We start from the raw sequence: 15,804 nt of genomic DNA, 5'->3' as shown, positions 1-15,804 counted from the left end.
ACGCAACTGACTGAGCCACCACATGCCCCGCATTGAACATCTTTAAAAAATATATATTATTATATTTCATCTAGCATTTTTAAATTTATGTTTTTAATGTTTATTTATTATTGAGAGGGAGAGAGAGAGAGAGAGAGAGTGCAAGCCGGAGATGTGCAGAGAGGGGCAGGGACAGAGAATCTGAAGCAGGCTCCAGGCTCTGAGCTGTTAGCACAGAGCCCAATGCGGGGCTTGAACTCACAAACCTCAAGATCGTGATCTGAGCCAAAGCTCAACCGACTGAGCCACCCCCCTCATTTAGCATTCTTAAGTGGTTGTAACAAGGGGATTTTCAGATTGCCTAGTCCGTAAAACTGTCACACCCAAACTCTCTGTTTGGTCTGTTAACCTCTTTGAACGTATTACTTTGAGACAAAGAATACGTTTTTCAAATGTGTCATGTGGTGGTATAATACAAATAGATACTCGTGAAGATGCGGTATATCCTTGGATTAGATCTGCTGAAAACTTAGGCCTCGAGGTGAATAAATTCTTGTGAGAAATAATTGATATTTGATTCTTGATTAAATAAACACTGAATACTTCCACAAATTTTGCTGATCTTACAAGACAAGCTACAAAGTATAGCCACCTGTGTGCATATGGGATGTCATACATGTAATTAGTTCTCTCTCCCATGCAACTTCCGGATGGTACCAAGCGAGGCCCCCATTTCTTAAGGCACAGTATTGCATAATGATTATAATTGTATACATATACTTTGCATGGATCTGACATATATTTAGGAGAAAAATATAGCTAACTCCTTCATAAACGTTAGCAAATATATTCACATTTCATGAAACAACAAAGTTTTGTGGAAAACCTCGGAAAATTTTGTGGAAATTTTTTTGTGGAAAATTTTTGTGGAAAATTGATAAGTTGCAAAGGGCACAGGCTTGAAAGACCAAAGGGCCTGGGCTCTGATGCCATCTGTACTAGTTACTGGCTGTGTAACATTAAGTGAGTTAATGAACCTCTCTGGGCCTCCCTTTCTTCATCAATAAAAGCAGAGATGAGAGACGCCCAGCAGCGCTGCAGTCAGAATTCAATGAGAGAATAAATTCATATAGCAGGTGCTGAATGAACACTGGGTGCAAAGACAGAAGGAAGGACAGAAGGAGAAAACGAAGGGAGGGAGGAAGGAAGGAAAAACTGGAACTGTTAAGGAATGGAGGTTGCCAGTGCTCCTCATTTCATTGAAGAACAGGACTATGTTGGTCCTGCTCTCCAATGAATTAGCCTAATGCTAATTTCCAAATAATCTTTGGCTAGATTGCTATCATTCACGCAAATTCATTCCATGTCTTGTGGAAAGTTTCATGTAACAACAAACACAAGTCCGACTGCCTGGAATCTGAGATGTTTGGAGACATCCACCCCTCAGGAAGGTCCCTCAGCAAAGAGTGGAGGGCATCAAACAATGAGAGCCCCTCGAGTGACTTTTGAACGCCAATGGTTGTAACAGGGAGAAGAAACATTGCCTCTGAGCAAACTGGACTTTCAACTTTTCTGCCCCAAGTAAGCAACCTAAAAAGAATCACAGAGCAAGAGGCTAGAAGGAAGTAAAACTACACAACGCTTTTGACCAGCACTCAGAACTCTACGAAGTCCTGCTCTTCCTCCAGAAATTTCTAAAGGAATAAAAAGAACACTTTCATGGTCACTGTTTCTGCTGAGATGTTTTCACGATGTCTGCTCCCTACGAACAGGTTTAGAGGTATGTGAGAACACCAAATACCTTCAGAGGAAAATGAACTGGTCCTGTTCCCCTTATTTGGTGGTGTTTATTAGTCTTTGGTTTCTTTAAAAATACATCTCTGCCCTCAGGAATGTTGAAAGAGCCCAAGTATGTAACAGGGATGGTCAGCTCAAGCCCAACATGACACAGCAATTAATTCATCACTGGATGGGGACAGCTTACGTGCAGAAAACCATTCATATCACACCTCAGTCCATGAATATGGTTTTCCCATCCATTTCTGAGGCTAATTAGGGGAAAAGCTTGCTCTGAGTGAGCAGGTAGGCTTTTACATTTTATGTGAGTTAATTTCTCAGGAGATGATCTGTATCACCTTGTTGATACATATGAAGAAGAACATTTAGTAAGAAAAGAAACATGGCAATCGTTCTAGGGTCCTACAGGATGTAAATGTGAGATGCAAGCTAAAATACACAGTGTGTGAGAATCGTTGAAGATGGTGAAGATGTAAAATGTAAAAATGTAAAAAAAACCATTGCTTTCCTCCTTCATCAGAACCCTGGGCAGGAACCGCCACATCCCTATCGTTAGGAAAAATATATTGATTTGGAAATATCTTTCTAAATGTAGCAAGAATGCCCACAACGCTACTGGAGTTTTAGAAATGCAAATGTTCTGGGGCGCCTGGGTGGCGCAGTCGGTTAAGCGTCCGACTTCAGCCAGGTCACGATCTCGCGCTCCGTGAGTTCGAGCCCCGCGTCAGGCTCTGGGCTGATGGCTCGGAGCCTGGAGCCTGTTTCCGATTCTGTGTCTCCCTCTCTCTCTGCCCCTCCCCCGTTCGTGCTCTGTCTCTCTCTGTCCCAAAAATAAATAAAAAAAACGTTGAAAAAAAAAATTTAAAAAAAAAGAAATGCAAATGTTCTGAACTAGTATCACATAAATATGAGTTAACAGGCCATGTAAGTGTTAAGATATGTGCCTCTAGGTTAAAACATTGGTCACATAAGGATAAGATGTTCAGAGAAATGGATAATGCGAGATAGCAATATTGTTTAATCTCACATGGATTACAACCCTGTTAATTTCAGCAAGATTGACCACATTCTGGGTCATAAAACAAGCCTCAACAAATGTAAAAGAATTGAAATCACCCAAAGTATAGTTGCTGCAACAGAATTAAGCTGAAAACCATACACAACTATCTCCGGAAAATCCCCAAGAATTTGGAAATTAAACAAGAAACAATTCATGAGTGAAAGAGGAAGTCACAAAGGAAATTAGAAAATAGTTTGAATTGAATGAAAATGAAAACAATGTATCAAAAATTGGGGGATGCAATAGTCAATATCCTACCCATTGAAAACAAGGCAAAGATGTTTTCCTTCACCATTGCTATCCAGAATTGTACAGGAAGTCCTAGCCACTGCAATAAGGCAATAAAAAGAAACAAAAAGTCTACAAATTAGAGAGGAGGCAGTGAAACCATCTTTTTTCACAGAAATTATTGTCAACATAGAAATTCCAAAAGAATCTATAAAAAAGCCATTAGAACTAATAAGAGTTTTGAAAAGTCATAATATTTGATATACAAAATCAGTAGTATTTCTATATACTAACAGTAAACAATTGGAAATTTAAATTCAAAGAAAACTTACCAAATATAATAGGACCAAGAAACATTTTAAACATTTAGGTGTAAATCTAACCAATGATGTCTAAGATCTGACTCCTGAAAACTAGACAAATGGATATTAAAAATAAGACCTAAAAAATTAAGAAATATATCCTGTTCATGGATGGGAAGACTAAAAAGTGTTGAGATGTTAATTTTCCCGAAAATGGATCTATAGACTCAAAACAATCCCAATAAAAATTTTAACAGGTTGCTTTGTAGAAATCAACAATATGATTTTCAAATTTATATGGATGGGCACCTGGGTGGCTCAGTTGGTTAAGCATCGACTCTTGATTTTGGTTCAGGTCATGATCTCACAGTTCATGGGACTGAGCCCCATGTGGGGTTCGATCAAGCCCTGCTTGGGATTGTGTTTCTTCTCTCTCTGCCCCTTCTCCCACTCACGTGCGCTCTCTCTCTCTCTCTCTCTCCCTCTCTCTCTCTCTCTCTCTCAAAATAAAAAAAACAAATATTTAAAAAATAAAATAAAATTTCCATGGAAAGGCAAAGAAGTAGAATAGCTAAAACACTTATGAAAAAGAACAAAGTTGGAAGAGTACATGCTACCTGATATCCAGACTAATTAGCCACAGTCATCGGAACAGTGTGGTATTGACGAAAGGATAAGCCTTCAGATGAATAGAACTAGATACAGTGTCCAGAATAGACCCACACTGATTCAGTCAAGTGTTCAGTGAAAGAGCAAAGGTCTCACACAATTGGAGAAGACAGTCTTCTCATCAGACCATCCTGAAACAACTGGATAGTCACTTGCAAAAAAGAGTGCCTTATTATTAAATAACACCACATGGCTCATAGACCTAGATTTAAATCTAAAATTGTGAAACTTTTTAAAGAGAACAGAAAATTGTGACCTTAAATGAGGCTAAGATAATTTAAAAATTGTTTTAATGTTTATTTATTTTTGAAAGAGAGACAGAATGCGAGTGGGTTAGGGACAGAGAGAGAGGGAGACACAGAATCTGAAGCAGGCTCCAGGCTCTGAGCTGTCAGCACAGAGCCTGACGAGGGGCTCGAACTCACGAGCTGTAAGATCATGACTTGAGCCGAAGTCGGACACTCAACTGACTGAGCCATCCAGGCGTCCCGAGGCAAAGACTATTTAGATACACAAAAGGCATGATCCATAAAAGAAAAAAACTGATAAATTGGAGTTTGTAGAAATGTTTAAATTATGCTCTTTGAAAAAAAAAGCACCGTTATGAAAATGAAGAACAACCCACTGGCTGGAACCTAATAATGGACTTGTGGCCAAAATAGATAAAGAACTCTCAATAACAAGAAAGCAAACTACCCAACTTTTTGAAAATATACTTGAGGGGCGCCTGGGTGGCTCAGTCGGTTAAGCGTCCGACTTCAGCTCAGGTCACGATCTCGCGGTCCGTGAGTTCGAGCCCCGTGTCGGGCTCTGGGCTGATGGCTCAGAGCCTGGAGCCTGCTTCGGATTCTGTGTCTCCCTCTCTCTCTGCCCCTCCCCCGTTCTTGCTCTGTCTCTCTCTGTCTCAAAAATAAATAAACGTTAAAAAAAATTTATGAAAATATACTTGAACAAACACTTCACCACAGAAACAAATGCAAATTAAAACCACAGTGATATATAAGCATTGCAAACAATCATTGCAAAACCAAGTGGTGTTGAAAATATGGAGCAACCAGAACTCTCATCTGCTGCAGGTGAAGGTGCAAAATTATTCAATCCATCTAAAAAACGGTTTGGTGATTCCTTATATACACTACGATTTCTTATATACACCACCATACGACTTAGGAATCTCCAGGGAAATGCAGATGTAAGTACAGACAAAAACTTCTTCGTGAATACCTAGAGCAGCTTTTTCATAATCACCCCAAAAAGGAGACAAACCAAATATCCTTCAGCTGATAAGTGATTTTAAAACTAGGATGTCTCTATATAATGAAACCATAATTGACAATAAGAAGAAATAAACTACTGGTATACCTAACAACATGGATGAATCTCAAATGAAATACGCTACGATTTACTAAGGCTATGTGATATATGATTACATTATATGATACTCCGGAAAGAGCGAAACTCTAGGGACAGAAAACCTATATCCGTGGTTTCCAGGATCTGGGGAAAGAGTTGGTCACAAAGGGACACAGCATTTTTAACGGTGAGTAACTGACCTATGTCTTGATTGTGGCGACTTACATGACTGTATGCAATTGTCAAAACTTACAGACCTGTAAACTCAAACAGATAAAATCTCCTGCATATAAATTATACCTCAACAAATCGACTTTAAGTTTTTAAAAGAGCTTAAAAACCTGTTTTCCCGGGAAAAAACAGTATCAGAGCCAAGTAAATGAGAAAAAAAATTTTCAAAGAAGCACAGTGACTTCATCTAAGATGAAAGGAACTTAAAGGAATGGTTTCCAGGAGAAGATGAAACCAACCATTTAAGGTTAAGATGTCTGCAAAAACCAGCTTTATTTTTTTTTAATTTTTATCATTTGAGAGAGAGAGAGAGAGAGAGAAGAGAGAGACAGAGTGTGAGTGGGGGAGGGGAAGAGAGAGAGGGAGACACAGAATCCAAAGCAGGCTCCAGGTTCTGAGCTGTCAGCACAGAGCCCCAACATGGGTCTCAGACTCAGGAACCACGAGATCATGACCTGAGCCTGAGTTGGACGCTTAACCGACTGAGCCACCCAGGCGCCTCAAAAACCGCTTTATTCTGGCCTGAGAGGTCATCGGGAGAATACAGAGCGTCTTAAGAAATGAGAAACAATTTGCCAGCTGCTCAAGAGCTGAAGCAACTGAATCACAGAGAGTGGTGGGCAGAACCCAAGACCCATGCCTATCTGTCCCCTGGTGTATACACTCTGCCTCATTTCCTCCACTGAGTGTGGGTGAGACTAGTAACCATGGGAAGGCATTCCCGTGATTAGGGGATTAGTTAGTTGACTTTGAGTTCCTCAAAGGGAGCATATCGTGGGTAAACCAGACCTAATCAGGTCAGCTTTTAAAAGAGGGGCCAGGCCCTCAAAAGATGGAAAGGTTCTCCTGTGCCGGGAAAGACCCGAAAGTAGCCTGCAGGAGCTGAAAGCATCTCCAGCCTCAAGTCAGCAGGGAAGTGGAGACTGAATTCTGTCAACAGCCAGCGATTGTGGAAAGGTCACTCATCTGCAAACCTCAGCCGAGATCCCACCCCGGCTAACATCTTGACTTTGAACTTGGGAAGACTCTTGAGCAGAGAACCCATGCCCAGTGTCTGACCTAGAGGAACTGAGATGATAAATGCATATTGGCTTAAGCCACTAAGTTTGTAGTGAATTTGTCACACAGCAATAGAAAACCAATTTGAAGAGTGAATTAAAATGTGTCAAGCCAGTTTAATCAATGAGAATAATTTCATGGTTTTGACTCCAACAGTTCATCACCAAATAGTAGGCTAGTTTTTTAAGTTTATTTATTTATTTTTGAGAGAGAGAGAGAGAGAGAGAGAGAGAGAGAGAGAGAGAGGGAATGGGTGGGGGAGAAAAGCAGAAAGAGAGGAAAAGAGAGAGAATCCCAAGCAGGTTCGAACACCGTCAGCACAGAGCCTGATGTGGGGCTCAATCCCATGAACTGTGAGATCATGACCTGAGATGAAATCAAGAGTCAGATGCTTAACTGCCTGAGCCACCAGGTGACCCAATAGTAGGCTGGTTTTAATGATTTACTATCCATTGAATCAAAAAGCATCACAGAAGGTAACATCATAGAAGGAGGAACACAAAAGGGATGACACCTTTGGGGAAAAATCTCCCTTGGTTCTGTCCAGTGCTGACCAAGAGAGCCCAGGATAGACTGGTGGAGGGGCCTTCTGCTGGAGGTTCTCTGAGCTTGTCTCCTTGCACTTGGTAACCCACTGTCCCTACAGACTTCCCTTCTCCACTTCCAGGCCATGACTGCAGTCACCCAAGTACTAATACTGTCCTCTCTGCGGCTGGACACCCTCCCACAGAACTCCAGGCCCAACGGTGACATACAGAGCGGAAACACGTCAGTGCTCACCAGACCTTCTTAACACTCATTGTTAACACACTCGCTTGTGAGGCTAGTCACCAGGAAATGGCCACTCAGCTTTATAACCATAAAAGAAACCATGAATCATTCCTCAAGCAACTTTCCATATATGTGAAAACAGAAAGAGGGTTTTTCTCCCCACAGACGTTATTGTTTGAACTATAGATTGCATACAGCAAATTAAAAAAATTATTCTTCATTTTCATCACATTGTCAATTCTTTTATTCTAGAAAATTCTCTATTCTAAACATTGTATAATGAAAATGGAATAAATAACTTACCTTGTAACTTTTCAGTCTGATGAAATCAACCTTCATAGAGACAAATTGATCCGAATTTCTACTGATGTTCTTAAGATGTTCTACAAGATCCGCGCAGAACTTGTAACCTCCTTTAAGCACACACAGGACCATAATGTCACAGTTTCCTATGTCTTTCATAATATCCTTAGCCAGCCGCTCAGTTCTGAAAGAGGGATTACAAGATATATTAAAGCATAAGTACTTCTGAGTGTTTTTGTTTCTTTCAAAAAAAAATGCACGATGCACTACACACATTAGATTATGCAGGAGAACGTGGAAGACGTTGGGAGACAGAAGGCTACAGATAAAGAAGCTTTGTGAAAGCTGGACAAAGAGAGAGTATTCAAAACACATTTCTGATAACTGCATCGTCAATAGTACATTTTTGCTTCTCTGTGTCACAAAAATTAGTAAGGTGTAAAATATATGTCAAATATCATGAATGCTATTATTTTATCACTCCAGAGCCTGGTTGATAACCTTAACAACAATGCTGTGAAAGTATCTGGTGATGTTATAGCAGAGAGAGAGGAAAGGGAGAATGACTCACCCACCTTATAACACTAGAGGACATGGGAAGAAAAGTCAAGCCCATAGAAACTATCAAAAGAATAACATCTGGGGGCGCCTGGGTGGCTCAGTCGGTTAAGTGTGCGACTTCGGCTCAGGTCATGATCTCGCGGCCAGTGAGCTTGAGCCCCGCGTCAGGCTCTGTGCTGACAGCTCAGAGCCTGGAGCCTATTTCGGATTCTGTGTCTCCCTCACTCTGACTCTCCCTCATTCATTCTCTGTCTCAAAAATAAATAAGCCTTAAAAAAAAATTAAAAAAAAAAAAAAGAATAACATCTGTCTCCTATTTCACAAAGGTGGCACATTACCTATGTGAAGGGTGCCCGGAGTGCAATTTCCAGTAGACATCATTTCCATGGAGCACCATGTGAATGAGGTTTCTCTGGAGCTATGCAGTGATGCAGCTTGGGCTGGCACCCAATGCCTAATTTGGAACCATCACTGTATTTTTTCTAATTGTTTCATGTCTATAAGTCCATTACCAATACATGCATACAACATTAAAACCTTGAATGGAGGCAGGATCTAAGGTGCATATTAAAAAAACAAATTCCTGGGGTGCCTGGCTGGCTCAGTCGGTTAAGTGTCTGACTCTTGATTTCGGCTCAGGCCATGATCTCAGGGTTGTGAGATTGAGCCCTGCATCAGGCTCTGTGCTGAGCGTGGAGCCTGCTTGAGATTCTCTCTCTCTCCCCCCCTCTCTCTGCCCCTCCCCTACTCTCACGCACATGTGCACTGTCTTGAAAAAAAACGAAAAAACAACAAAAAAAACTCCTACTGGCACTTCAGACAGAATTAGATTTAAAATGAGTTAACTGAATGATCTGAATATATATATATATATATATATATATATATATATATATATATGAATATATGATATGTATGTGTGTGTGTGCAGAAAGCATTACATTACATATGTTCTACATATCTAATATATTATATATTTTATAGATTATATAACTTATATGTATGTGTGTGTGCTTACATATGTACACACATATACATATAAAATGGCAACCAGGCTTCAGGTGATGTTTCTCAAAATATGATCATCAAGAAAATGTATATCAGCATGCCAGATATTCAAAGGGACATTTGTCTTCAGCATAATGGAGTGAGGTGGTCAACACACCCTCTCTACAAAAAAGTAACTATAAAGCTGGATGAAACTGTCAGAAACAACCATTTCTGCACTCTGGAAGTTAACTAGAGGCATATAACAAACTGAGAATCATTTATTCATGAAAACGTTGAACAATGGGTAGAAATAATGTTCCCATCTCCCTGAGCCCCACGTTAGCTCTGTTGTTCAACCAGGGTGGGGCACTGCCAGAGAGAGCTCACCTGGCTGGGAGCATTATCAGTTAGTGCAGCCATCTTGGTAGCATGTGAACAGAGAAAGCCAATGGCCCCATTATCACAAAGTTTCCTTTTTGAGCAACTAACTGGCAGACTAGTCTAGTCAAGGATTTGATAGGGAGTTTTGGAAGGTTAGGGTCATGGGAGAGGGGTAGACAATAAACTGTTCACATATCCCAAGTTGACCAGAAGCTATACATAAGCACAGCAGAAACAAGCATAGGACCAGGCTACCCATACATTCCTGAAAGATGGAGCCTATAAGCATGGGCAGAAGAGGCAGAAGAAAGCACAGTGAAAAATAAGAACCAGGGAAAACTTGAAAAATGCTGGCAATTTGAATGTACTTGCCAGCCTCCACACACATTCATCAGCAGAAAGCAGAAGCTTTACTGGCTTGAGGTATTTGAGTACAATCTCTAACCAATCTTAGACTGAAGACTAAGCTATTCAGACACAGGGGTTAAGCCTTAGTAAGTGAGACTTACAAGTAAAAACAAGAAAAATAAATTGCATGTCATCAGAGTCCACACACTGTGGGGGAGACAGTTTCCACAGAGTAGAAGATGAAAACAAAAAAAACAAAGAACAAGGGCAGTGAACAGAAAATCATTACAAATATGGTGGATATTAAACCAACTATATCAATAATCACTTTAAATGTGAGTGATCTAAATACACCAGTTAAAAGGCAGAGACTGTTAGAGTGGATTAAAAAAAAAAGACCCTAACATATGTTGTCTATAAATACAAAGACACTCATAAATGAAAAGTAAAAAGATGGAGAGAGACATACTATACTAACATTAATCAAAAGAAAGCAGGAGCAACTTACTGATTTCAAATAAAGCAGATTTCAGAGCAAGGAGATTATCAGGAATAAAGAGGGGCATTATATAACAATAAAGAGGTCAATTTTCCAAGAAGGCATAGCAATCCTTAATGTGCATGCATCCAACAACAGAATGTCAAACACTGACAGAACTACAATGAAAAATAGATGAATCCACTCTTGCAGTCGGAAACCTCAATACCCCTCTCTCAGTAATTGATAGATCTAGCAGTCAGAAAAGGATATAGTTAAACCACACAGTACCATAAATCAACTGGACCTAACTAGCACTTATAGAATACTGCATCTAACATTCTTCTCTCAATTGGGGCGCCTGGGTGGCTCAGTAGGTTGGGCGGCTGACTTTGGCTTGGGTCATGATCTCGCGCTCCGTGAGTTCGAGCCCCGCGTCGTGCTCTGTGCTGACCCGCTCAGAGCCTGGAGCCTGTTTCGGATTCTGTGTCTCCCTCTCTCTCTGACCCTCCCCCGTTCATGCTCTGTCTCTCTCTGTCTCAAAAATAAATAAACGTTAAAAAAAAATTTTAACATTCTTCTCAAAAGATATAAATAAGAAAATGAAGACAAGCCACGGGCTAAGGTGGTAGTATATTCAAAAATCATATATCTGGTAACGGACTTGTATCCAGAATATATACAGAACCCTTACAACCCAATCAGAAGACAACCCACACAGTGTAAAAATGGCAGAAGACTTAAATAGTCATCTCTCCAAATAAATAAATAAATAAATAAATAAATAAATAACAAACACATGAATCCTTAGGAAAATGCAAATTAAAATCACAATGAGATATTTTTATATATCCACTAGAACAGCTATAATCAAAAGGACAGGCAATACTAAATGTTGGCAACTATGTGGAGAAACTGGAACCCTCATCCTTGCTGGTAGAAATGTAAAATGGTACAGTCACTTTGGAAATAAGTGGCAGTTTCTCAAGCTTAACTATCAAACACAGAATACCACTCCAAGGAATCTATCCAAGAGAAATGAAAAGATATATCCACACAAAAACTTACATGTGAATGATCATAGAGACATGTTCATAGAAGCCCCAAACTAGAAATCCAAATAACTATCGACTGGTAAATCAATAATTAGGTATTGTATGATTTAACTTATATGCAATGTTCAGAAAAGACAAATCTATAGAGAAAGAAATCCGACTAGTGACCACCTGATGCTGAAGGTAGGAATGGGGATTGACAGCCAACAAACTTTTGGGGATGCTAGAAATATTATAAAATGATAGTTGTGCTTGCCCAACTATAAAAAATTACTAAACATCATTGAGTCATTTATCTACAATGGGTAAACTTTACAATATGTAAATTATATCTTAATGAATTCATTCCTGGGCTCCACCCCCAACCATTGAAGCAAAATTTCCAGACATAAAACGTAAGAGTATGCATTTTTTTAAAAGATTTTTTTTCAGTTTATTCTGAGAGAGAGAGAGAGTGAGTGAGAGAGAGTTGGGGAAAGGCAGAAAGAGAAGGAGACAGAGAATTCCAAGCAGGATCTGCACCGCCGTGGGGAGCCTGATGCGGGGCTTGATCCCACGAACCACGAGATCATGACTTGAGCTAAAACCAAGACTTGGATGCTTAACCGACTGAGACACCCAGGTGCCTCAAGAAATTGCATCTAACAACTTCACTGGGTAAGTCTCCTGTACTGGGGACTGGCTTTGGGTAGCCTTACCAGGACTCAATCTTATACCAGATCAGGATGCAATTAACTAAAGATACAAAATTAAGGTGGGAAAAGCAGGAATTTGTTTAAACCAGAGGGTTCTCGAACCAGTGTTAAGGGAAAAATGGCTCTGAATTGTTAAGAGGGAAACTGAATACAAGTGTTTTACTGCACAACAAAAGTTGGTGTAATTGTTAAAGTCAAGCAAGTTTCCTTCCCTTTTGTTTTTTCTTTTTTTGCAGGAATTTCCATATCTTTAATGTGAATTGCCATCAGGGAGATCTGGCCATTCGGGAGATGCAAAATTTCCCAAGTTTATTTGATCACAGAACATTTTGTTCCTTCTGAAGACTGGGGCTTGTATTCCACGGACAGCCATGTTAGGCCACAAGAAACTCCAAACTAGACCTTATTTTAATAATATGCTATAGTTTGAGAGAACATGCAATATGCAGGTCTTATCCAATGGAAAAATCTTGGAGAAAAGAATGACATTTCCTTTTGCTTACAGACAGGAATTGATGGAAAGATAATATCCTGGGAATGTGACTGTCTTGTGTTTTTCATACTTTACTTTGGCTAAGGACTTATTTCATAAAGTTAAATATTAACTCGGAAGAATAAAACAGATTTTTAAAAATAGAGGCAAAAGTACTCTGGTTTAAGGAAAAATAAGGGGTGGGGAGTCCAAAGTTTCAATTTGCTCCTATTCCCTGGTGCCTCTCCCACCCCCATTTCTGGGTGTCTGAAGAACCTCTGTGTTCCTGGGAGTGCACCGTGAAATCTGTGAAGCTTGCTTTCCATATACATGTGAAGGCTTATGTATTTGATCTTTGCACAAGAAATGAGAGGTACATGGAAAGGTAATAGCTTGGGCATTAAGCGGTTCTGTGAAACGGGGTATATGACCTTTAAATCCTGATGCTTATGGCAGACTCAAGTGGAGGAGGCTCTCTGAAAACCAAGAAACAAATGGTGACTTAGGGGCTTAGAACAGGAGAGAAAATGTTGTCTTTTGGAAAAGCAACTGGCTAGGAAGGGGCTAAAGAATATCTATATAGGATGGTCAGAAAGAACTGGAAATAGTATTCTAGAAATAGTGCTGTGCAGATATTTTTAAGCTGAAAATATTCCTATTCCCAAAATATTACCACTGCCTGGAAAACATAATCGTGCACAGACTGGCCGATCTGTGATACGTTGCCTGATCCCAGCTAAATGCTAGTTGCAGGAAAAGCCTGGACTTTAAGGGTGTGTCCTATGAAGGCAAAGTTCACCTGTTAATTATTCCAGGTTAACTCAAGAGTCTGTGACAAAATGTAAGACAGAGGTCGTCAGGTAAAGAGCAATGCTTCCCCTCCCCCAAAAAGAGCAATGCTTTCCCAAATCTTTTTTTTTTTTTACCAGTTTGCACAAGACACTGTTATTTTGAGGCTGCTACTTATAATATATATATTCTTACCATTTCCCCTGAAATGTCCAGTAAATAGTTCAGTCAAAGTAGAGATTCATTTTATTCCAAATGCTCTGTCCTATAAAAGCTCTGTCTACCTCTATGTGAGAGAGACTCAGGAGGAGGGGTGTAAAGTGTATTGTATGATTCACACAAGAGAGGGCCAGCCAGCACAGGACCAAGACTGACGCCAAGAAATAACACTCACCTGTCCACAACGATGCCATGAGGTATGAGGACATACTCCAAATCTCCATAATAGTGCTGTGGATACGTGAATAAATTCAAGTCATATCCTGGCCAGTCATCTGTAATCTGCAAATCAAATTACTTCGGTTACAATATTTTTCATTGGAAATTTATTTTTAAAGCATAAATAAACAAAAAAGAGGATCATTTGGAACAAAAAGAATAATATTGAAAACAGAGAAAAGGTCTGACGATCAATATGACATTAAATTACATTCTGTCAACCTATGAAAAGATCAGTGGGAAATTTGTTTCACGAAAACTGATAAAGAATCTAGTCCTGAAATGAACGCAGAATTCCATTCCTAACTTTTGGCGGGTTATACGACGAAATATCAACTTACTGTCTTACGGCTCACCTGACAGCAGTGTTTGTAAGAGCGGATATGTGTAAATACATAATTTATGTCTACGTTACATCGTGTATGACTATAAGTGACACTATGTTCATAATTATATTAATATGGAACTCCAGCCGGTCCTAGCAGGAAAAACTGCTCCAGAAACTGCCTATTCATGTAGTGGACAGAGTGCCAGCAAATCCCACTCTTGCTGAGCACTGGTTGTGCAAGTTGTATGGTTAGAAAAGTGAAGATGTGGGAGAGAAAATGAAGGTGAAGAGTGAGTTAGTGTTACTTTCAGATCATGGAGAAAGGATGCAACAGGGACGTGTTAGCACTCAACTCATTCCATAGCTGTATTGCAGGTTCGTATTCTTTAATGACTCCTGCACGTTTCTGTCAGACTCCTCTCTTCAGCTTTAAGCTTTCATAATGCACAGCCATCCTAATTTCCCAGCCCAATTCCTGACACCATCGCCTTCCCATCCTCAGAGTGGTCTTCTATCAAGTTGTGACCCTTCGCAGCTCTCTGGGTTCTGTGCATGTGTCTGTCTTGCACCCGCATGCCCCTTTCTTTCCCCCTCTTCCTCTGTATCTCAAGCTCAGCCTCCTCCACAGAAGCTCAGGTCAGGCCCCACTTCCTTCTGGAAGCCTTGCTGACTGTGCCTGCTCTCTGATTTTTTCTCCCAAACTCTTTGTAAACGGGCTCCTTGTAGCTCTCTATCTTTTTAAAGGCTCTCATTCAGGCTCCTTGAGAAGACTCCTGCCTCTTCTAGCCTCTGACTCACTCGGTCTTACCTGTTATAGAACTCGTTTACTTCATTTAATGCTGGGATGTCCCCCTACTTTCCATCCTCCTCATCCAAGACTCAAAACCTTAGCTCAGGTTTTGAAAGGGCAACTTATGGTCCAGCCCCCACCCACTCCCACTCCAGTTCTGGGTTCAGGAATGCCAGCCAAACCAAACTCGTGGCATTTTCTTCCAAATTTATCCCTTCCTTATCTTAGCAAAGGACAACTTATTTTTCCACTTGCTTAGGTCAACATGTTGGAGTTGTTGTTGGCTTCTTTCTTTCGTTCCCTCACGAAACCCATTAGCAAATCCCATGATCAATTCCTTCAAAATTCAACCAGGACCGGCTCTCAGCATCCTGACTGCGGCCTCCCGGTCCATGCCACCATCATTTCTCCGGCACCATTGCCACAGTTGTTAGGCTTGCCTCCCTGCTTGCACGCTGGCACCTCCACCCCATTCCAACATGGCAGCTGGAGCGCTCATTTAGAAATGCACATCCTGTCATGGCTGTCTTCTGCTGATCTTCTCCCAAGGGCTCCCCATTTCCCTCTGAGCACAATCCAGAGTCTTCACTGTGGCCCACAGGAGCTACCTCTCTGACTCGTCTGCAGGGATTCCCTTCCTCCTTCACTCTGCTTCAGCCACATTCTTCTTGCCAATCCTTGAAAATGCCAAGCATGCTCCTGCACCAACACCTGCTATTTCTCTTGC

General features: G+C 40.5%; 1 protein-coding gene across 2 annotated transcripts in view; it reads right to left on the bottom strand.

Moving 5' to 3' along the window:
• The window catches only part of PRTFDC1 (phosphoribosyl transferase domain containing 1), a 100,799-nt gene that overhangs the window by 76,541 nt on the left and 8,454 nt on the right, over window positions 1–15,804 (bottom strand). For both annotated transcript variants that reach the window (XM_058681680.1, XM_058681679.1), the window contains exons 2-3: window positions 13,916–14,022; window positions 7,753–7,936 (exon numbers count right to left, since the gene is read on the bottom strand). In XM_058681680.1, the coding sequence (XP_058537663.1) occupies window positions 7,753–7,936; window positions 13,916–14,022 (291 nt within the window). The remainder of the gene's footprint in view (window positions 1–7,752; window positions 7,937–13,915; window positions 14,023–15,804) is intronic.

Source organism: Neofelis nebulosa, chromosome 8 (genome assembly GCF_028018385.1).
Source record: "Neofelis nebulosa isolate mNeoNeb1 chromosome 8, mNeoNeb1.pri, whole genome shotgun sequence".
Classification (NCBI taxonomy): domain Eukaryota; kingdom Metazoa; phylum Chordata; class Mammalia; order Carnivora; family Felidae; genus Neofelis; species Neofelis nebulosa.
This window is presented reverse-complemented; position numbering and strand designations above follow the sequence as displayed.